The 23,336-nt window shown below is 38.9% G+C and overlaps 3 protein-coding genes across 6 annotated transcripts; all 3 read right to left on the bottom strand.

Annotated features, from left to right (window-relative positions):
• Positions 1–7,996: 7,996 nt before the first annotated feature.
• s100s (S100 calcium binding protein S) lies at positions 7,997–12,033 on the bottom strand. 4 transcript variants are annotated; one of them, XM_077009623.1, is made up of 5 exons: positions 11,910–11,977; positions 11,533–11,626; positions 10,358–10,413; positions 9,859–10,012; positions 7,997–9,297 (listed from the first exon to the last, which is right to left on the bottom strand). In XM_077009623.1, exons 3-5 carry the CDS (start codon positions 10,378–10,380, stop codon positions 9,100–9,102), a joined length of 375 nt encoding a protein of 124 aa, XP_076865738.1. In that variant the 5' UTR covers positions 10,381–10,413; positions 11,533–11,626; positions 11,910–11,977; the 3' UTR covers positions 7,997–9,099. The 4 variants fall into 4 exon arrangements, with proteins under 4 accessions (XP_076865738.1, XP_076865740.1, XP_076865739.1 ...); XM_077009625.1 differs by lacking the exon at positions 11,533–11,626 and having other exon boundaries at positions 11,910–12,033; XM_077009624.1 differs by lacking the exons at positions 11,533–11,626; positions 11,910–11,977 and having other exon boundaries at positions 10,358–11,233.
• Positions 12,034–13,512: 1,479 nt separating this feature from the next.
• On the bottom strand, positions 13,513–19,294 carry s100u (S100 calcium binding protein U). The gene is made up of 3 exons (XM_077009622.1): positions 19,211–19,294; positions 16,496–16,628; positions 13,513–15,636 (listed from the first exon to the last, which is right to left on the bottom strand). Exons 2-3 carry the CDS (start codon positions 16,613–16,615, stop codon positions 15,313–15,315), a joined length of 444 nt encoding a protein of 147 aa, XP_076865737.1. The 5' UTR covers positions 16,616–16,628; positions 19,211–19,294; the 3' UTR covers positions 13,513–15,312.
• Positions 19,295–21,097: 1,803 nt separating this feature from the next.
• s100a11 (S100 calcium binding protein A11) lies at positions 21,098–23,319 on the bottom strand. The gene is made up of 3 exons (XM_077009621.1): positions 22,401–23,319; positions 21,916–22,061; positions 21,098–21,381 (listed from the first exon to the last, which is right to left on the bottom strand). Exons 2-3 carry the CDS (start codon positions 22,042–22,044, stop codon positions 21,247–21,249), a joined length of 264 nt encoding a protein of 87 aa, XP_076865736.1. The 5' UTR covers positions 22,045–22,061; positions 22,401–23,319; the 3' UTR covers positions 21,098–21,246.
• Between the last annotated feature and the right edge of the window lie 17 nt (positions 23,320–23,336).

Raw genomic sequence — 23,336 nt, 5'->3', positions numbered from 1 at the left:
ATTAGGGGTGGGACGCGATTAAAAAAATTAATCGAATTAATCGGAAGCTTTGTAATTAATTAATCGAAATTAATCGCATTTTAATCGCATTTCAGTATTTAACATGAGAAATATTAATTTAAGTTTGAATGATGAATGAATCAATGAACATAATCAAACTTCAACATCTTGTTTATTTTTCCACCAGTCTACTACACAGACCAATATATGAGTGCAGAAAACAGTTCAGAACATTGGAAATTCTGACCAAAAATGTTGTTTAATTTTGGGAGTTTTGCTCAGGATATTGGAAGAATTGAAGTAAATCAGAAGATGTTTTTTAATACCATTTTAGATGGTATACTTTTCTTAACTTTCCCAGGCCTCTGCCACAGGCATCTCCATAGTGCCTAGAAGTGGTCAAATGACTGGATCTTCCATTCATCATCTATAATATGAGCTGTCACACCAAGATCATTCTTGTTGCTAACAGAGGTCCAGTGATCCCCAGTCAGAGCCACATTTGTGGCGCTCTTCACAATAACCTGTTTTACTTCCCTTTCACGATAACCTGTTTTTTTCCCTCGTTCTTACGTACGAGGTTAAGAAGTACTTGGTGCTAAGAACGTTTTGGGAAACTCACCCCCTGGACGGTAGTTCATAACTTGCATCAGTTGACGCAATGTGCAGCGCTTCTTGTAAGCCTTTATCTTCGACCACAGAGAGCGAACAACACAAATAATATGACGCGTCATTTATAAACGCGTGCGGAGTCGCGCGCTACGGTCACTCGCGAGTTTAATCCAGTCTTAATGGTCCAATGAAGGTACTTTAAAAACCAGGACATTTCCTCACTTTAAAAAAAACCCGGGACGACCGGGACAGGATGTGAAATGCGGACGTTTAGGTCACCCTATCGTACTAGGAATACATTTAGCAGCTAAGTTATCATTACTGACCTGCGCGTTAAGCTGGGCGTACACTGTGCGATTTTTGGCCCATTTTCAGCCGATTTTTCACTCGTTTCGGCTCAATCGCGTGTCATGCATCGTATAGTTTACACAGGTAAACGAGGAGCGATTCACACCTCACGACCAACTCCCGATCAGAAATCGCAGCGTCGCAAGAATATCAAACATGTTTGAAATTCAAATCGCTCCTCGTGAGAGTATCGCACTGTTGAAGCAGCTCCACGAGCCGACTCTCCGCCACGAGTTAGTCGTACAGTTTGAGCTGGAGCTGAGTACACGATTTAAAATATCGTACAGTGTACGCCCAGCTTTAGCTGCAACATGTTTTGCGTTGAGGTGGTAACGAAGGGTGGAAGTGCTCCTGTGATAAGCGAACTCCTTCCTACATAAAGTGTAAATAACACTATTTTTGTTTGAACTTCCATCTGGAAGTTTCTTATATTTAAATTTCCCATCCACCAGCGTAGCCTCTTTAGTCATCTGCATCATGCTCATCTTATCGTGCGTCCATATAATCTGTACGCCTGGAACTCGTGCACTGAGAAACATTCCACGATGCAAAAGTGTATCGTGCGTTAAAATGCGTTAATTTTTTTAGTGCGTTAATTTTCCTGTAATTAATTAATCGAAATTAACGCGTTAAAGTCCCACCACTAATATATATATATATATATATATATATATATATATATATATATATATATATATATATATATATACATATTGCCACATATATTGTATCTACAGCATCCATGCTGTGTTTACTCTGCACTTTATGTATATAACACTGTTTTCCCTTTGCACTTCTGGTTGGATGCTAACTGCATTTCATTGGCTCTGTACTTGTACTCTGCATAATGACAATAAAGTTGAATCTAATCTAATCTAATCTAACACACAAAGACAATTATAAATAGTAAAATAATAAAAACATATATATTTTTTTTCAGTTTTGTCACATGCTTGATTTGTCATATTATATTTCACATTATTAAAGATGCTTTGTAGAGGTGATGGTGATACTCAGTGTTCCCCATTTTACAATAAACAGAACAGAAGTCTGTAATTTTTTGAGGCTTGTATGAATGTTCAACTTATATAGCACCTTTCTAGATACTCAAGGTCACTTTACAATTTTAACATAGGTACAACTCTTACAAACCAGTCACACACCAGCGAGAAGCGGCAGCCAATTGCGCACAGCATACTCTCTACCAGGATCCACAGCCCCCTGGGGGACTGAATGGGGTGCAGGAAGGGGAGAGAGGACAGACCCTAGTGACAGAGCACCATCCACCACTGGGCATACAAACACATTCATGCAGAGACACTCAGACAACTGCTTTTGTGGTTTTTTTTATTGAACATGAAGACACACAGACACACTCAGGGAGAATTTTTGTCTGGGAATCAGGGAGGCCAATTTACCTAACCTCCATGTCTTTGGACTGTGTGAGGAAACCAGAGATCCCGGAGGAAACCCACACAGACACAGGGAGAACATGGAAACTCCACTCAGATAGGGACTTGAACCCAAGACCCCAGTGCTGAGAGGCAAACGTGCTAACCACCAAGCCACCGTGTTGCCCCGCTTGTAACCACACATTGAATGTCATCTCCATAGGTTATGATGACTCTTGAGTTTGGAGACCAAACATTTTGGTGTTGTGTCTGGAGCAGAGAGACATGTTACTCATGTTATGATATCAGAATTACTTCTTGGGTGCATGGACCCCATTCACAAAAAGAGAATATCACAGGAGTTTCACATTAGTGTTTTAAGGACTGAAGTGGTAAGCAAAAGATGACAGTTTCTTGTTTTTCAGAAATGCCCCCTGTTCTATTTTGGTGTATCTGTACTAAATGAAATGTTGTAAAGTAGTACATGGGGCAGTCATGGTCTGGTGGTTAGGGAACTGGTCTTGTGACTGGAGGGTCGTGAGTTCAATTCCCAGGCTGTAGGCTATGACTGAGGTTCTCTAGAGCAAGGCACCTAACCCCAACTGCTTCCTGGGCTCTGGGCTAGGGCTGCCTGCCTGCCCCCTAGTAATCACTAGTGTGTGTGTGTGTGTGTGTGTGTGATCACTGCACAGATGGGGAAATGCAGAGGACAAATTTCAATTGGGGTGAAAATCACATTTGACAAATACAGCACATTTATTTATTTGTTTATTTAGTAATTCAAAAACAAAAATCTGGCTCCCTCTCGTGGCTGTTCTGTCACACTTCATGTCAGGTTCCATTGGCACTGGAAGACAAAGCAAGTCCTTGAGTGTGAGAAAATCAATATAAGTGTAATTAATAATAATAATAATAATAATAATAATAATAATAATAAAGAATAATGATAATAATAACAACAATAATAATGAAATATAAAGTAAGATATAGTGGATATTTTAATAGCCACTATTTGTGGTATTTGTGGTTTTGACATTCCCTACTTACCAGACAATAAAACAGGAAATGATTAATAATAAAGATTAATTTAATGTGTAAGGATGCATGCAGGATGAGACACAAACGAGTGCAGACTGTATCACTGGTGAATTTCTTAACAAATGTGTGGCCAAGGCCAGAACCAGAGAGCAGGCACATTCACTAAAGCCAATCTCATTGTCAAAAAACAGTCAGAGTCCAGGTAATCTAAAAAAAACAAACAGCCAGGCAAAAGTACATATAGACAGAAATCCAAAGAAAGCATGCGTAAAACAAACCGGGTCTAACCATGAAGGAGGCATGAAAAATGTTTGGTATACTGATCAAATACATGAGGCAATACTTCATGAGGAACCAGGGAAGATAGTGTCTTTAAATGTATGTGTGGTAATGAGTGACAGGTGTAATCAGTATTGTAGAGATGAGGAAAATGTTGCTGAGATGTCTGGGAGCTATAGTCTCTATGACAGGGCTAGGTATCTTTTAGTATTCTCTTTTAAAAACTGCTTTGATTTCCAGCTCTGCTTTGATCTCCACCTCCACCACACATGAAGAATTTAGCTGCAGTCAGTTCCCAAGGTATATGTGACATGTCTTCCATAATTGCAGTAAACATCTCATTGCAGTAAACAGCCTTCCTGAAATGTACATGTATCTGGTGCAAAGACACCAAGCACCTGTCATTGACTTGTTGTATCTTACACTGGGGTCTAAGGTGCAACATGCATTTCAGAACTGACATACCGTGATCACAAGACATTAAAGTGCTTAGACCTAAAGACCTAGACCCTTACTTTATTTTCATTTCACAGCCTTACTCTTGCTTATAATAAACAATTTGTCTTCATCAAATGCTGAAGAGGAACATAGGTTGCTAGTGTCATTATGGGTCAATGCAGCTTTCTAACTACATTATAAGAAAGAGCTATGTGTGCATCACTACAATCTACTTTCTCTCAAAGCCATATCACAATACCCAATCCTGATTATTTATGTCTCCGAGTGCTTCATCATGATATGACAGATTGCCATTAATGCAAAAATTTCTTCTGGACTTCAAAGAACAAAGTTAACTTTATGTGTATTTGTACCTGCAAAACCACACGTGTTTCAAAGACCTAGAAGATCACATTCCGATTCCAACAGAGACAGTCCGACCTGTCAATCAAACTGCTAGCCTCTCGTCACCACTAGTCATTAGTTATGAATTATCCAGATGATGTTACCTGGTGTGTATATCCCTATCAGTCATAATTAACCATTTCTGTGCACTTAAACCCTCATTAGGGTTCATTTTAGCTGTGGAATTGAGTAGCTGTCTGTATTGTCTAGATGGCAGATTAAATGTTAATCTCATGGTCAGGTTAAGATCACAGTTAAAGGTTAGGGGAAGGGGTCAAGGAAGTGATGTGGCTAATGACTGTTAACAGATCAGATGTACACAGAGGATCTGGGCCCCAAGGTGGAGGCCAAGGTCATAACAGCATGTGACAGCTGGAGTCAAAATCACAAAGTGACAGTGACATCATTTCATTAGAATTGACACTTAAAATTAAAGGAAAAAAGGAACTGACACCACACCTCCCTCTTTTAATCAATCTACTAAGCTCCCTCTCCCTTTACCATTCTCACTTCATCACTATGATAGCCGAGTGCGATAAGCGGTCTCTTGTGACTCTTATTATGATTGCATTCAGGTATGGAGCTGCATGACAGTGAGGAAGGGGGAGCCACAGTCAGCCTAAAACACCTTGGAGAGAACTTGTTCAGTTACTCAGTACTTGTTAACACAGGTTGCTTAACCACTGTTTGCCCGGGCAGAACTGTTGGGCCATGTGGGTCATTGGAAAACCCCTTTGTCAAGTGAAAGCAGTCTGCAGCTACTGAAATCATCTTGGAAGACTTTCACAAGGTTCTTGTTGTTAGGACTTTATCATGTGTACAATATTTTACTCAGAATCTTTAGTGATATTATTATTAATCAAATGACAGGAAACCACAAAGGGCGCACATAACTTCACCTTTATATCCACACTGTACTCATATGTAACAAATATAGTTTCAAATGCTTGAGGCTAACATTTTAAATTAATCTGTGCTGTCAGTTCAAGTAAATGCATAAATCTAAATACCATTTTAATATGCTGTATACTTGTTTAAGCAAACACAAGTACAGGTTCGACTATATGTTCATTAATGTAGGCATACACAAACTATTCAGACCTGTCCTGTTTATTTGTCAAATGTTATATTATGTAAAAAAACAGTTCACTCATGAAAGGGGTTCTGGAAACATCATAACTGCAGAAAACAAGATAAATTTGCATCAGATTAGTTCATTCGATTAGTTAAATTCAGAGTACATACAACAGAGAAAGAACAGATAGCTACCAGAAGGGTGTTCTTAATAGGGCTATCTACATCACAGTCCATATGACTTATATGTGTTTCATGGCTGCTGTCAGCTTCAGTGTGCTCTGGTAAGAGTGTTTGCACTTGGGTGACCTGTTTTAGTCCAAATAAGTGGTGTCCTATACACTCTTCTCTACAGAGGTTCCTGTGATAAGGAAATCTTCATCTTGTTTTGAAAAACTACAATCTCCTCACGTCAGGTGTATTTTGTTAGCTTCTATGAGCCACCAATGCCTGTTGGAGTCTTACCCAAGAAGGCCCTTATCATGTGCATTCTTGTGCAATCTGCCATTTATGTACAGAAAAGCCTCATCACAGTGCCAGCGCGGGGCCCATCTTGTCTGTGATCTGTGCATGCTGGAATGGTGGTGTGTTATTTTATTTTTGCCTCCTCCCATACGGCCTCTCTTCATGTTATACTGGCAGGAGTGACACCCTGAGCTGATGTGTGTTGAGAAACATAGACAGCAGGCTAAGGTGTCTGTTTGGCCCACTCCAGACGACTTGGCCAGATAACAGTGACAGGGGGCACTATGGTTACCGACGGAGACAGACGACACCACTCTGTGAGAGGAGCACCGACACACCTGCCGCAGGCTGATTGGTGGGCTGAGCCCCAGGATCTGGACCAATGTCCAGGCAGATGGTGGGGCGGGGGTGGGGGGGGTGTGTGGGGGGGACGGGACATTAGTCCAGGCAGATGAGAGATGGGACCGCATCTCTCCAATAAACACATACCAAATATTCAGGCTACCAATACTCAGACCCCAAATACACACACCACAAATACATTGTTACATTGCAGCATGCCTTAAAAAAGCCAAAAAAAAAGCCAAAAAAGGTGTTTTCATTGCAGGCAGCATGTTCACAGACTTTTAGAGCAAAGAGCTGGCATGCTGGGATTTGAAATAGTCCATGGCGTAAAAGGAAAGGGAAAGATGAGAATAACCTTCATACCAGGAATGTAAGAAATAGCTTACGTATGACGGTATTAGGAAGTTATGATGAAAATGACCATCCTCTCAGACATAAATGATTGCGCTTATGAACTCATGTGCACAAACATACTTGTACATCCACACCCAAGCTCACATTCATATGTAATCTCTACTTGAATCTCTCCTTCTCTCTCTATCTCTCTCTCACACACACACGCACATATATGTACACACATGTGCACATGCACGTGTGCACACAGCACACACAGACACACACAGACACACACAGACACACACACACACACACACACACACACACACACACACACGCACACACACACACACACACACACATTTTATTGACTATTCAAGCCATGTTAGCTTGAATAAGATTCTAGCCACAGAACAGCCATGATCAGAGTGCCGGACTCCTTCTTTAACTCTCTTATTTGTTCCCTTTCCTAACTTCTATCACCTAGGGGTAGACAGGACAGGTCTGACAGGAAAAGCAGGATGTGAGGAAAACCCAGGATATGCTCCAGCAAGCAGCTTAAATTCACGCACATACTCAGAATGACTCTACAGTCCCCGTGCAGTCTTGTCATCACTGGGAATGCATTTACGTGAATGGATAAAAATAGGGGCCCAGGTTGTTTATGGTATTAAAGAAACGTTGAAAAAAATCTACGTTTCCATGAAATTTAAGCTCTTACCAATTCTGAATGAGGTGCTTCCTGAATTTGCATGTTTAAATTATGTCCTACACTGTAAGTAAAAAAATACGATTTTACACCAACAGCATTCAGAACACTGGTCATGAATTTACAATAACTTCCTTGAAAGTGTACTGTGAACATGACAGGGCCTGTATTTAGGGCCTGTATTTTTAATGATATTCTTAACTGCTCCATTTGCAAAAAAACTTGCACCCAGCTCTGTCAGAAAATAGACAGAAAATCTTCCATTGCCTTTTGGCACACATTGTTTTGGACAATTAGCTATGCTCGGCCAAAGGCAATATAGCTATTTGGGTGGCTAATAAATCATTTGACAAACATAGCGGTATAACAAACCAAAATGTTCTCTGACTTTAAATTTTTATAATTAGAGCAACAATATTTATTTGTCATTACTTAGTCTTTTAAGCTAATAAAATGATCCTTGGAATTTTTTTTCTGATAATCATATTGATGTTCACAGATTTATTATATTAATTTTTTTTGGGAAAGCAGAACTTTAAAAAAACAACATTAATGTTAAGTTGTATAATCCATGTAATCCACGTTATTGTTGAAGTGAACAAGAGATATTAACGTTGGCAGAAGGGGATATGAGTGAGCAGTATCACTTTTCACAGAACCATGTTTGTGAGTAATCTCAGGAATTCAGAACCATGTTTGTGAGTAATCTCAGGAATTCAGAACCATGTTTGTCAGTAATCTCAGGTATTCTGAATTGTTTGTCAGTAATCTCAGGCATTCAGAACCATGTTTATCAGTAGTCTCAGGCATTCAATCAGCAGTTCTTCAGCCAGAGATATTCACAATACACAAAGATGTGAGTCCACTGAGGATCAACACTTGTTTATTCTTATGAGAAAGGTGCTTATTAACACTTAACAAAATAGGCTACAAAATAGGTGCCAAGAAAGAAGACACATTCAAATGGTCAACACTGATCATTAATGTTAATATTGTTTACAGGGACATAATGTACACTGTTCCTATTTTGCTTGTTTTGTGCATTACATTTTGTGTTGTTCAGTTGTTTGCACTGTTAGGAATTTAAAGCCACGCTCTGTGATTTTAGAAATAAAGAGTAAGCCATTTTCTGGTATAAATTTTCTATTTCATTGCAAACAAAGCCATAACAGCTTCAAGTGAGGTTTCTCAGGTTACTGAATCTTGTTTATTTGCAATTTAACTGTCCCTCTATGAAACTGAGGGACCTCAAGTACATAGAGAACCTTACAGAAAAATAAGTGGCAGATGTCACAATTGTTGTTCTGAAATCACAGAATGTACCTTTAAATGGAAGACACCTCTCCTAGTACCCTAATGAGCATTCCCTTTGAACACTTTTCTCATCTGTTTACTTGTGTAGAATATTAGGGTGGGGCAAACATGTTTCTGGCATTACTGAAAATGCACCTGTTCATGTCTTCAAGACACAGCATAATGACAAGCTTGATGATGGATAGATTCAAGTAAGTAATAGTTCAGAAGAGAGGGATCTTGTCCCAGACCTCAAGGAATTAGGCCTGTCACTCATGATTACAGAAATGGGTGAAATGATGAACTCTCTTCCTTGTTCTGTCTTCTCCCTCCATGGCTGTCTCCACTCCCCTCTCCTCCCCCTCATTACTCTTTCTTCTCTCCCTCTGCTGACCCCGACTTGACGTCCTTGTTTTTAGGGGGCGGGCTGTCGAGGAAGAAGTCATTGCAGGCCACGGTGAGCGCCCCCATTAGGATAATGAACTCGGTGAAGTCCACCTCACCGTCGTTGTTGGCGTCCAAGTCGTTCATCACCCGCTCCACTGCATCTTTATCTTGTGCGTTCTTTGGGGAAGGGGGAGGGAGGGACAGAGGGCAGTGTTATCTGGGTGTGCTGTGGATGAAGTAGATGTAGCTGCAGTCTGAACATAAGACTAAGTGAATGTTTGGTTTTTGGGCATGTGCTAGTGTGTGGAAGACTGTGAATGGGAGTGAGTGCTTTTGTATAATACATATGTCACATTATAAAAGTATAAACAAACATATTGTTCGTCTAGGAGATGATGAATGGGTGAAGTATTCATGTGTGTGGGTGTGTGTGCCTCTCTAGAGAAGAATTCAAAGTATTTATCCTTAAATGTAATCGAGAATTGTGGCATGCTGTAACACGCAGAAGTCTGTTTAACGGCGCTCTGTAGTAAAACGCTACTTACGTATTTTATCCTCCATTATTCATTTAGCAGCTGTGTACATTACTCTGAGTATTTCTGCCTTCACTGTGTTGAAAGTTGGAATTCACATGCAAGAATGAACCAGCAGATGAAAGACTAAAAGTTCAGTCTAGCGCTAAAAACAGCTCCCCTGAGCAGGGCGTGCTGCACACAGGCTGCATGCGCTTTTCCTCACCCCTAAGTAGTTTCCCAGCTCCTCTGTAAGTAGTTCTCTTAGCTCCCCTCGGCTGAGTGTGTACTTGTCTCCTTCCTTGCCCGAGTACTTATGGAAGGTCTTGATGAGCATCTGCATGGCACTCTCCAGGTTGGTGCTTGGTTCTTTGGACATGCTGAAATGCATTCACAAAGGTCCAAAATGAGAGGGGGCCCATGGTGCACCCTTACCTAGCTCCAGCCACATGTGTGGTCACATGACTGGCATGGGTGGAGCTTTAGCTCAATTGAAATGGCACAAGCACAAGGGTTGAATGGCAGGGAGGAAACAAAATGGTGTCAATTAGTAAAATTTAAAGACCTAACCAGAGTTTTAGATCACCCTTAAAAAAGCCAAGTGACAAATCATCTCCATCATTCTGCAAAGGCTTACACTTTTTCTCATTTGAATTGGGGGGGGGGGGGGAGTGGGGGTCTGGGCAGAAGTTATGAAGGGGTCACTTGAAAAGCAACATTCTTACACATCACATCGTGAGCGTGGCATCGTGGATCTTCTGTCTCCAGGGTCGCCAAGCTACTGTGATTTTAAAGACAGACATAGTCATTGACCAAATTTAAAGCAAGACCCAGAAGAACCCATGGAGGATGAAAAGAAAATGATGAAAAAGAGGAAAGGAATGGAACTCACAAGTTATAAGATGTTTCTGATCAGAGTGATTTGCTTTGTTGTCAAGGTTATCAAGCTAATTTAACTGCAATGTCTAAAAAATCACAAAATCCAGAGCTCATTAAAGATTTAAGAGATTATTCTGAGCTAATGAACATTGCCTTGTGCATAATAAAGTCCACATCATACAATAACAAACTAAGGGAAATGCAAAACTGACGAAACATTGGAAAATAAATAGATAAATAATCAGACGCAGCCAATGAAGACATGCACATCATGAATTAATATAAAAACTAATGATAACATAGAATTATTATATTAATCATATGACCCACCCTACTGGTCATGTAGAGAAATTCAACCAGCAATATTAATGCTCATGAAGGTGAAGGTTTCGTTCAATTTAAGCCACCTACAATAATTTGACTTAGTAACAGATCTTTGCATTCCTCCCTTCTGTATGTGTTCCAGAAGTGAACTGATTTCCTTGACGTCAAACCCAAGACAAGGTTACTTTACAAGGGTGCTCAGGACCGCATGTCTCCATTACTCATTTCAAGTGCTACACTGTCTAATTTCAATAATTAATTCACATGAGCATAATTAGGCAGCTCAAATTGTAAGGTACATGTCTGGAACCAATGTCTTCATCCACCGTGACCCTCAGCTGAGGTAGCAGAACACCGGGTTAAGGGCTATTAAGGTCATGCAGTCGTTTAGCAGATGTGGCACAGTCACACGAAAGAGCTGTAAAATGGCCGTACTGCACAATGATGACTACTGCACACCATTCTAAGTCCTAGCAAAAAGATGAAATATGGCACATTATTTTAAAAGACATGAATTAATAAAATGTTATTTTAATTAGTAAGAGTGGAATATAGAGGCTGAAACACCACATTGAGAAACCACAGCAATCAACACTTGGACAGTAACATAAGATGGTGGCCTAGTTACTGGACAGAACTGGACAGTTGTTTGACATACATAGTTAACAACTTGGTTAAAAACTTTTTATACACTAACCTTGAAGTCTTTTTGTTTGTTAACCTTACATTTTAGGCAATGAAGTCCCAACAAATGACATGGGGTGAAAAGTCATAGCATGTCTAAGAAATGCCTGAGGAAAAGAATATAAAGAATATCTAAGGAAAGAAATTCATTGGGCTGAAACCAATACAACACACTTTCAAAATGTGAAACATCCCATATACTTAACAATCAAACTATTATTAAAACAACATTATAAAGACCGATCTTTTAAAAAGGTTTTTAAAAAGATGCCAACCCAATATTTACAATCCAAAGACTAGACTGATATAAACTAATCTAGCCTGACAAGTCATCAAGTAAAGGCTACAAGAGAAAGGTGCCCTGTCTCTCTTCGGAGACGTCTGTCTTACCTGAGTACGTCTGGAGAGCCTCCTTTGTCTGTGGTGAAGAGTGAGAGATGGATGAGATAGTGAGAGAGTGGAGGTACGGCTGAGGAGAGAGTATCTCCAGGGTTTAAATATCACTTGCCCCTCCACCCTACCCACCCTACACCTCCCCCTCTTTGCACATCACCCTCGTCTTCTGTTTCTCCATGGCTCCGACCTCTCTTCCTCCTTCTCTCCAAACTCTCCTGTGACCTGCCTGCTTGATTGCATCAGCACAAGGAGATGCTCCTGACCCATAGAAACCCAGCAGGCCTGCTGAGTTAGAGCAGATCGCTGCAGATCTTAGATACAGTTCCTATATTCCTAGAGCATGTGCCTTGTTAATGTGCTTAGAGTTTCAGGTTAAAAACCTATAAGCTAAGGCCATGTATTTTTTACACGTGACATGCCATTGGCCACACTTTCATTTACTCATCTAGAGATTATCCTACAGTGTTTAAGGCATATGTGCCAAATGTGGAAGGCAATATTCTAGAATATTCTTCTTCATTTATTAAAGTTAGAAACATCTTGATAATCTTCTTATGTCTGTCGCCCCAAGTCGCACTTCTAGGGAAGAGGAGGGAGTTTCACCTTTGCCTAACAATATACTAGAAACTATATTTCCACTTGAATATTTAGCAGCGGTGCTGTGGATAGGAGCTAGCAACCCTAACCAGTGGGACACATAACATTGCAGACCTGACCTGGCTACCTCAATGTACATTTTTAATGGTACTATAGTATGACCTCTAAGTCTGACCTTTCATACTTTGAGACTAAAGGTATATTTTAGGTAGAAACTGTTGTCCATCTCTCTGCATGTATAGTCCTTCTGAAGTGGCAGACTCTACATTAACCATGATGTGGCATTGTAATAACTATTTTACACATCAGGCAGTTGTGTTGCTACAGCTTGTTCATGTGTTACTGTCACAGCAGGACTGAAAATGATCTGCCGTCCAGTAAAAGGTCAAAGTGACCACTGATGCTTTGAAGGATGGCAAACCGTTTGTTACAAACAAACAAATGAACTTTACACTTTAATGGTTCACTAGTTAGTTTCCAAATAATAAATGCTACTAAAAAGTGTGGTGTGAGTATAAGCACATCAATTTATAAACATAATCAGGTGTGTGTGACGTTAGCATGGGGCTAACTCCACCAGGCTGGCATGATGGCACCCCATATCACCTTCCAGAGTGACAGCACATTGCTAATGCTAGCGTAATGGAGCCCCACGTCATTGGGCACTGTAAAGACCCAGACACATCGAAAGCCATTGAGACAGTAACATAGCCTTTAGAGGTTGATTTACATAGTCAAGATATGATCTACCTGAATGTGCTTGTTTGGTAGTGCAAAAAAAATTATAACAAGGGACTGGGGAGTCCTGAGGATGCATGTGTAAGGAGGAGTATTGCTGTTACCATCTCATCTGTGTATCTACAAGTGTGCATCAAAGTGAATGTTTTATACCATGTTTAAAATTCCATGTTTGTAGAATTTCATGTCCCCTGCTGAGGACTAAACTAATCATACCAGCCTCATTCTGTGTTTAAAAAAACACAAATTATGTAGACATGTACAAAGCATAAAAATTACTTTTTTATCTGCTAGTATACAAAAGGCAAACGAGATTGAGCCTTCAATGACACAAAGTCTAAAGCAATATAAGTTTTCTAATTTCATGCTTTTGATACATCTTCAGGTAAAAAAAGGAACTCAATAAAATATGTAGTCAATACAGGGTATAGTATAAAAAGGATAGATACTATAATATATTACCAATAATGGCTAATGGTTTTGTTTCTTCAGATACATACATAAAAAATACACACTAAACATTTAGTGGTTTCAGAGATGCTGCATTAGTATATTAAAGCTCCAGTTAGGGCCATTCTGAAATACAGAGCTGTGGTTGCAGGAGATGTGAGTTCATTGTACAGCTACAAATAAACTACCAGAAATATAGAAGTTAGCAGGGACAGAGAACTGAAGTAAGGATTATCTGCTCACTTTCCATACAGCCATAACATCTTTATTCCCACCTGCACAGCTCTTGATTTGAAAGTCTTTGAAAAAACTATGACCTGTTAGATTCAGTGATGACTTTACATTAGACTTCCCCCACCCAACATCCATTTGGACTCAAGGCATTCACATTAGTATTCTGTTTGTAATACTTTGCACATACACAACTCGGTGAGTTTCTAATGACCGGTCAACTCTGATGGCATGACCATTTCCTCTACACACTCCTACACTCATATTACAAAAGAAAAAAAGACCAGAAGCAACAAACAGCACTGCTAACCAAAATGTCAATCAAAAAGCATTTAGCATAAGATATAAAATTTGAAATGTGGTGTAAATGAAGTTTCCTTCGAAAGTGTGGATATTTGTGGAGGTGTGCTAGCTGTTTTGGGGGCCTCCCTTGGTCAGTGGCCCAATACTGCTGGACTATTTTGGGCTCTGATAGGGCCACGTGGGTCTACTGGTGTAGATTCCATCCCAAAGGCTTTTAATTATTAAGCTCCATGTCCAGTCATTATAAGGACACCAAGCACCTGATATACCAGTTTTTGAGACAAAGCTAGACAAAGTTAGCTAAGCAAAAGAGCAAAGATGAAAGTAAGGTGGAGATGCATATAAAAGACAGAAAAATGTTTGGGTCATGAAGAGGAAGCATTTAAGCTTTCATAGGATGACATCAGACACACCAAAGAAGAGAAATAAAAGAGCATACAAACAAACATGCTATTAAACAAAATTCTTAAAGACAATATTTTTATTGTCATGCAAATATAGCTTCATTCATATTTGGCAGTGGTATGTGAATTAGGGCTCAATAGTGGTCACCGCTTGGTATGAAGTGGTGAAATAATGTTAGCATGCATGTTTAGCAATTTAATGTGTATAACGACAAGACAAACATTTGCACATATATAAAAAAAAAAAAGTAATGGCAGTGGTTGTGTTCATGAGGGTAACATGCACATGAGTGAATCACAGATGGGTATACAACTGGCTCATAAGTAATACGAATGTCTGTTAATTATACATGCCAAAAAAGAGTGCCACTTGTAAACACACTGCCAGAGATACTGCATTGCATATTTATAGATCCATAATGCATTTTTAACGTAAATAAATCTTTAAATGGCAAAAAATACAATATAGATCAGTACAAATGACAACATAAGGTTTGTAAGAATGAAGAATATGGAGTGGTTTATACTGCAACGCAGTGGTAAACGATGTAGTTGTAGTGTGGCCAAATTTGGTAGGCTATGTAATAAAATATGATATTATTAAAAATATGAGATTGAAATACATGTGAGTATACACAAGGTTTAGAGAAGTTAGTTGAAACCATCTCAAGCTCTTATGAAGTCTCCTCTGTTTCTGCCACCACTTCTACCTTCTCCTCTTCATCTTCCACTTCCTCTTCTTGCACTTTGGCTACCACCTCCACTTTAACAGGCTCCTCCTGTTTGCCGTCTTGGGGCTCCACCTTGGTCACTGTCGGGACCTCAGTTGATGTCTCGTTGACTGAACTTGCCACCTGTGCTCCGCCACAACGCTGATCACTCAATGACATTGCTAAGTAGCCGACCAGCTTCATGTACTCCTCAAAGCTGACTTTTCCATCCATGTCTGAATCAAGGCCCTGACGCATGTTCTTTACAGCTTCATTGCTGTCTGTGTCCTAAGCACCAAAAGAAAAATGGTTAACTATATGACCCACAAGTTAGACGATTCACTGAAAAGGCAATAAATAAAGGTTAGGAACTTGGATTTTCCATGGTAGTTGCTACTTAGTTTTTCATCAATACTTTCTAGCTTAAACATTATAAGAATATCATAATCTACATGTATATTATTCAAAATTAATCTGAAAAAAGAAAAAAAATTAAGATTTATCTGATCTACTAAGGCCTGGTACACTGTGAAAATTCCCTTGGCCATAGTAAATATTACCCTTCAATTAAACTTTGTTTACTCCTTTCAACCGCTTGTGAGGCTGGTGTTGGCAATCACTGTACAAGGACAGCACATCCCCACCTATCATACATAACATGTAATCTCTTGCCTCCATTACCTTTGATCTCCTCCTATTTTAATTATGTAATAGTGTGTTTTGCTAAGATGTTATTGTTTGCCTAATTTATGTAGGCATATGTATCTTCACCACAAACATCACAGCATCACAAACACAAGCAATGTTTCCATTCCTTAGCTTTGTCATTTTCTAACTGCACTATTGATATAGTTTTGTCTACTGAGCTCTGATTAACAGGAAACTCATTTTTTACCATGTATAATGTGAGACTGTCACATGAACTTTATGACCCATTTAGGTTAATGCTGTAAAATGTTCTACACCCCCCCCCCCCTTTTTTTTGGTCATGAAACATTCCACACACTGCTTTACACTTTATCAGGTTAACAGACCCTGGAAAACATAAATGATAGTAGGATCCTTATCAACTGAAGAGCTTAGATTCTCTCATGAGGTGATAAAGCATATGACTGTAATTGTGGATACTGTGGATACTGATCCTAACCGTCAATATGTTCTTCAGCTGGTTCTTCACTAGGGATTGGAAGTCCTTCTCTCCAAGGTTCTCCTTGCCTTTCGATGACTTCAGGAAGACTGACACAACTGTTTTGACTGCTGTCTCCATGGCCACCCTTTGTCTGCACACAAGAATGAATGAGGGCATACTTCAGGAAGAAACTGAAACACATCACTTACTAAAAACTAAACACTGATTTGCTGAAGGTTATAAAAGAGCAGTTGTAACATACATAGTGTCTGTAGGTTATTCAAACACAGCATATTTTATTGACCTAAATCATTTTCTGGAGATATTGAGAACTGGATGCAATTATCTACATCTAGAATGACGTCCCCTCCCCCTATATCACTGAAGTTATATTATGATATAAACTCCAGAAAGTCATCAAGTAAATTATAAATATTATGTATCCCTGCAGGCTCTTTTTGCAAAGGACAATGTGTCTTCTTCTAAGTGTGTAGCCTGGAAATGGCAGGGCTAGAACTGACAGGTGAGTGCAGATAAGGGATGAGAGAAGAGGACAAGTTGCCACAACGGCTCTCTTGATCTTTGATAGGTCACCTGATCTCCTGCAGGCCTAACTGCACCGTGGGTTCTTGTTACCTGAGGAACTACCACTGCCCAAACCATTTTACCCTTCTGTCCCTAACTCATTCCTTTTTGCCCACACATAAAGAGGACACCACTGTTACACATGTAGTCCCTCCTGCCTGTGTCACTGCACTGACCCCTGCCTTCAAATTAACAAGGGCATTTTAAACATGCTGACGTGTTCCCCAGACCTCTTCCACTACAAAATGTGGCCAGTGTATTAATACTACATATAATAATGAGTACACCAATTAAAGATTGATTTCCTGTGTATGTTTGGTATAATGAGCAATTAACCAAATGCAATTCTGGCAGTCATCTTCAATACATGTGAAACTTATCAGTGATGCATGAACAACAGGCCAGAAAGCTGTAGAACAGACAGATGCAAACAACAGAAAGCAGCCAATGACTTGTTAGTATGGAGATTCCTTGCATTGCTGTCCGGGTTAGTCATACCCCGTTGACTGGAATGTTAGCATTGCCGCTGATAGTTTACTTCACATTGTTAGGAGTTTCATTTTTGCACTTTTAAAATAGAAAAGAGAAATGCAGTGGCTTTTTAAATGAAATAATTATTGACGGTTGTTATTATCCAAGGTACTCTGTCCAAGATAATGAATGAATAAATGGATGTCCCACTCACACACGCGCAATAAGTAACGTACAGGTAGTAGCCATAAGGGAACACAGCTATTAGTCTAATTAGTAAGAATAATTAGTAAGAACCAAGAACAGAAAGAACAAGCCAAGGAAGTAGAAGCTTATTAAAGTATTTGGTTTCACTGGTTCATAGGCAGTTTGACACAGTGACGGCATTACTGTTAAAATCTCCATCATGCTTCACAGGAAGGTGTTCTCTAGGTTGTCCTATGAAACCTACACTCTTCAGAGCAATCAGTAATGTTAATGTTTTCATTTCTTTTCCAACCTTAGAATTCGAATTTGAAATTCACAACGCCGCGAAAGTTCGCAATGTGTGCTTGTCAACAATCTATGTATAAGCGCGTAAGTACCACGGTCCGGATCAGAGGGGCGTGGTTCTGTCTGGAACAACGAACTGTTGTCACAAGCCTTACAACTAAGTTACAGCTAAGCTTCGAACAGCACTGTTACCAGGAGACCGTTTATACTGGCTCTTGCACCCCAAGGTCGGCGACCTGGCAACTGCCATTTCAGTCGTAAAGTCAAATAAATAATTGAATGCTTGGTCAATAACAGCGGGCCATCGTCTCAGCCCCATAACTGTGAATTGCTGCCAGTTTATCAGTGCTCCCCCTAATATGTACGTTCATCATCATTGTGACTTCTTTCATGCACTGTTCCTATGCACAGCTAATTCCCATTATTACTTGCAAAAGACAAAACCGGCGCATTATATAACCCCCACGAGCTCCCGTTTCTCTCCAATGCGCAAAAGAGATTGGGGGTTTGCGTTTCCTAACTGGTGAACGTGATACGCGTTCTATCTGAGTAATGACAATACCGCTCCTCCTGTGTCATGAAAAATTAACAGAGGAACAAGTTGGGCTGTCTATAAAACCACCAGCGAATTTTCACAGGACTCCCGCTGTTTTTCTTTATCGAGCGACTTTAGTAACCCAGCTCGATGCAAGTATCTATAGCTACCACAATAATTATTTTTGTTAGTAATTTCAGGCCAATCCGTGCTGCTGCTTCTTTTAAAAAGATTCCTCGTTTAGACTTTGTATTATATTATTGTATTCACATAAACAGGGAGAATATTTATAATTATACAACACTAATCAGGCCGCAAAACGTTTAATATTTATACTAAGAAAGTTTAGAAAACTGTAAGTGTTGAAAAAAGCTATGAATTTCGAGCCCATAGTATGCAGTTTAACAACATCAAACCATATCCATATGGTTCAACTTATGTCGAGTGAAATCCTGAAAAAAGGTAAACGACGGTTGCAACAGGAGCGGTTTCGCGGCTACCGTCCATCAGTACGAGGTTTAGAGTAGTCCCGCACTTGAAGGGTGAATCTAAAACGTGGCATTGAAATGGCGATTAAACAATTCTAATAAAACCGCATAAATCTCTAGCAAAGTCAAAAACCTAAAGCAACAGGGATCTGGTGTACTTACCATAAAACAGGGACAGAATCGACTGACAAACAGTACTTTCCGTTTTCCCGTATCTTCCCCCCTCTTTGCAAGCAAAAAAAAAAAAAAAAAAAAAAAAAAAAAAAAAAAAAAAAACTTGTCAAACTAGAAAGACCACAGAATCTCTTCCGTGATTTAGTTTTTTTTCTTTAAACTTTTTTTTTCTTCGCTGACAAGCCAGAGGGCGTGTACGTGGGAGCAAGTACGTGGAAAAGATATGGGACAAGCGTAGGCTTTAGGACGGGGAATTTTTCAAGAAAACTTTTAGATGAATCTTGGTTGTCAATCTTTCCTCTTTCGTTTGTACATATAGTACTAATTGCGTATGTCATGCGTAGCTTTATGCAGATTCGGATTTATGTTGGAATACATGGCAGATTGCGTAGCGGAGGGATTTGTCTGAGGCTACAGTGAGAGGACAGTGCGTCCTTACTCGAAATGGTGGTGTCAAATGTTTCCCGAATCTGTTGCGTAGTGCCAGTCGCACTTCAGGTGCAACTGGAAATGCCATTGTTGGCGTTTCACACGAAGGGATTTTTTCCCCATAAAGTAGCACAAGAATTTGGGGGCAGGCTCACATCTTTTTTTAAAAAGACAGGCCTTCTTTGAAGTCTGCGGTAGCCATTACTTCATTTACTACCTACTCGAGTAAACGAATCAGACCTTGGAGTTTTTTTTCCTGTGTGTACACACGCCGGAGGGTGGCACCGCCCTTGTAACGTGTGACTGCACCTTTCTGTGTCGGTGTGTGCAAACTACAGTCTTTTGTCACACCTCTTATTTTGTTTGATTAGGCTACAAAGTCCAGAGGAATGAACAAATCATCATCCTACTTAGTCCTCTAATCTCCTAAGGATAAAATCAAACTGAATCATAAAGTCCATGATAAATGAACAGATCTAAACACTTAATGTGAAAATGTGTCATTAAGGTTTGATAAATTGATGAAGATAAATTTTGTAGTACTAAAAGAGTAGCCCAGTTATCCTTTAACCAAAAACAAACAAACCTAACAAACATTGTTTTACCTAATACATTTGTCCCAAATGTCGAACCACAAACAAAATAAGGTATTGAGAAGTCAAAGCCATCACCACTGTGACATGTAACTACTACTATACAAATTTTAAGGTTTATGCATTTATTCTGAAACTGAATATAGCATTACTATTGGATCTTTTACATAACCTAACAGTTTTGTCCCCAAATCAAGCACTAATTTCAGTGATTCTATTAATTTTGTACTAAAATCTAGTTATCTGGCATCTTTGATAAGACTCCACTGGAAATTAGGCTCTGTTGAATAGAATATATTAGACCAGGTCTATTGTGTTTACTTTAAATAGACGTTCAGAAGTTTGTTGATGCATGCAAGTCCCATGTCACCAATTCAGTTGAGTCAATCCAGTGGGTTTGCATTTCAAGTGCAAAGAATCTAGAATTCCTAATAGATCCTTACAAGCTGGTAAATTATAAGGAACTTTTAAAGATCCCAATAGAAATGCTACAGTTCAGTTTTTATCCCTGCAGAGGAACTATTGAGTTGAAAGCAACACTAAAAACCAAGGCTTTTTAATGACAATGACAAGCAGTGTAAAAAGCTCCCTCTGCTCTCTGTGGGTCATGAAGAGCAGAAACCTTGCTTCAACTACACCACAATGCAAAAGGATGAGTGTATATTCCTGAGGACTTGAGGTGGCGTATACTTTTGCAACTAATATTACACTAATAAATCATGAAAGTTCAGCTGCCTAATGACTCAGAAAGGCAGAGACTGTACATAGTAAAATCTGAATGCACCTCAAACTTCAGTCTAAACTGAGGCTGTCAGGTGTGTAGAAGGTCCACAAGGCAAAAGGGAAGACACTCTTGGGAATAAAACAATAGCTTCTTTTATTTCAAAATCACCTGTCTTGGTCAATGAATAACCAACCAAAAACTAGGTCAAAAATGCACAAGGTTAACCTGAATGCTTGAATACACAAAACGTATACGTTTTGAATAGTTTCCCTGTAACTTTATTGGCTAAAGCCACCTTGTTTGCTTGCTAACTTGCCAATCAGCTGCCAGAATTCTTGAAAAGTCAGTTCTCCATCATTGTTCTCATCCAATGAGCCCATAAGTTGGTCAATCACAGCTGGATCCGCAGCGTTCTGCAGGTCATCAGATAGGGGAGAAAGAAGTATTTACGTATGGTTCAAGGCAGACGAAAAACAGTTAAAGACGTTAGCACCATCTGGTGACAATATAAGGTACTGCACATTAATTTCAAATGAGAAAGTACTCTGAATGCCTATTTTCATGCTTTGTCCAGTTATCTAATGGATTAAAGCAAAATGTAGAAATCAACATGTATTGACTGTTACATGAGTGCTGAAAAAAGGATTTGTATGGTCAGATGTTTATTTTATGAACAAAAAAAATCTCTTACGATGCATACATGAATTGCTCTTTCTAGATGTATAGTACACTCATCACACTCATGACTAAAAATCTAGAAAGAAGCAACATCTATACATATCACCACTCAAACAGATTTAACAGACAGGTTTAAATAAAAGGAAAATCACATGGTGACTGAATGACTGGTTTCCATGTAGAAGCCAGAAAAATACACATTACCTAAAACAATACTTAATTGCACACAGAACCTAAAGAACCGAGTGATGAGGAGAATACAAGCTAACCTTGACAAAGTTTGGCAGTTGGCATGCTACTAGGCTTTGAAATTCTTCTTTGCTCAAGGTGTTTGAGGGGCCATCCTTGCCAGCATAAGTCTTGAACTGGGAGACCAGTACATTAATGGCAGATTCCATTGTGACAAATCTGGTTGCTTTAGAACAGAAAGCAAACGTTTAGCAATAGAAAAGCATTACTGTTTATTAAGTGCTGCACAAAACAAATGCAAAGTATTTTAATTAATCTACCAAAATCTGGTTAGAATTCACTAGTGAAATATACCCATCAAGTTTGTTTCTTCAGTTTTTTTGAACAGTATTAAATGAAATGTACAATGAAGAGTAAACAAATAGGTTTTAAATCTTACTAATTAATTGTGACCTCTTTCAATCAACTCAATTTTGGTTAATGTTTATAAGCACAAAATAACCGAAATATGGTCTAAGTGTAAAAACGAGAAACTTAGAGGAAGAAAGCATTGTTTCCACTGTACCTGAGAGTAGTGTTGTATGAGAAGCTGCAGTAGTCAAAGTCACATTTCGTCTGCTTTCACCTCCTCTTTTATTCCATTCACCTTAATGCACAACTCAGCGGAAAACAACATTTTCCTCCAAAATATTCCAACACACCCCGATTCCAAACAGTCAGATTCTCCTATCTGCTTTGCAGATCTTTCCATTGCAAAAAACACTCACCTTTACCTTTATAAGTAAATGCTAGCAGTAAATACTTCAAAAATATATTTAAAAACACCCGATCAACAATGGTCTGTATTTATTAATTAAATTGGCTTTTCTTTAAATTAGATACTATATTTTAATCAGGAGTTCCATTCAAAATAACAAATCATCTTTATGATGGTATCTCAGAACTTTTATTAAATATTTAAAAGTTCATACTTTTGTTTGTCCGAATCTAGCCCAGTCATTGAATTAAATTAATTCTGAAAAGAAAAACATTAGCAATAAATAATTTGTTTTTTGGTCAACTGTAAGTGCCAAATTTGTATTAACTTACATCAGATTTTTTTTTTCTCATATTTACAGATTGGCCAATAAAAGCCAATAATGACCCCTTTAAAGTGACTTAAAATTTGAACTAAGTCAATAAAAATCACTATTTTCCTCAGGTAAAAAGAACAGAAAAACTAAATCTACAAGTCCACTATACTGAATATCGACTAACATACTCTCTACCAAAGGCACATTATCAAACAAAACTCTTCAAATAAAAAACTTCAGTTTCTTTTCCTCAAGTGATTATTTCTATAACTTAGAATGCACAAAAATGTCAATATGGATAAAATTGTGCAGTGCAGTATATCATATATGTCCTGTGAGACATTCTGAAATCTGATGAAATTAGTACCATATTTCCCCATTACCAAACCTTTATAGATTGTAATATGTTACTGTTATCTCATCCACCA

This window comes from Brachyhypopomus gauderio, chromosome 6, assembly GCF_052324685.1.
Source record: "Brachyhypopomus gauderio isolate BG-103 chromosome 6, BGAUD_0.2, whole genome shotgun sequence".
Lineage (NCBI taxonomy): Eukaryota > Metazoa > Chordata > Actinopteri > Gymnotiformes > Hypopomidae > Brachyhypopomus > Brachyhypopomus gauderio.
This window is presented reverse-complemented; position numbering and strand designations above follow the sequence as displayed.

Bases quoted from the DNA above. Each gene is read 5' to 3' on its own strand.
- s100s (XM_077009625.1), bottom strand. From the start codon at position 10,380: ATGCCACGCTCACGATGTGATGT. The intron at 10,013-10,357 runs GTAAGAATGTTG...AATGCATTTCAG, and splicing joins CCACGCTCACGATGTGATGT to CATGTCCAAAGAACCAAGCA. The intron at 9,298-9,858 runs GTGAGGAAAAGC...CCTTCCCCAAAG, and splicing joins AGCTGGGAAACTACTTAGGG to AACGCACAAGATAAAGATGC.
- s100a11 (XM_077009621.1), bottom strand. From the start codon at position 22,044: ATGGAATCTGCCATTAATGTACTGGTCTCCCAGTTCAAGACTTATGCT. The intron at 21,382-21,915 runs GTTAGCTTGTAT...GATGACCTGCAG, and splicing joins AACTGCCAAACTTTGTCAAG to AACGCTGCGGATCCAGCTGT.
- s100u (XM_077009622.1), bottom strand. From the start codon at position 16,615: ATGGAGACAGCAGTCAAAACAGTTGTGTCAGTCTTCCTGAAGTCATCG. The intron at 15,637-16,495 runs GTTAGGATCAGT...TTTGGTGCTTAG, and splicing joins AGCTGAAGAACATATTGACG to GACACAGACAGCAATGAAGC.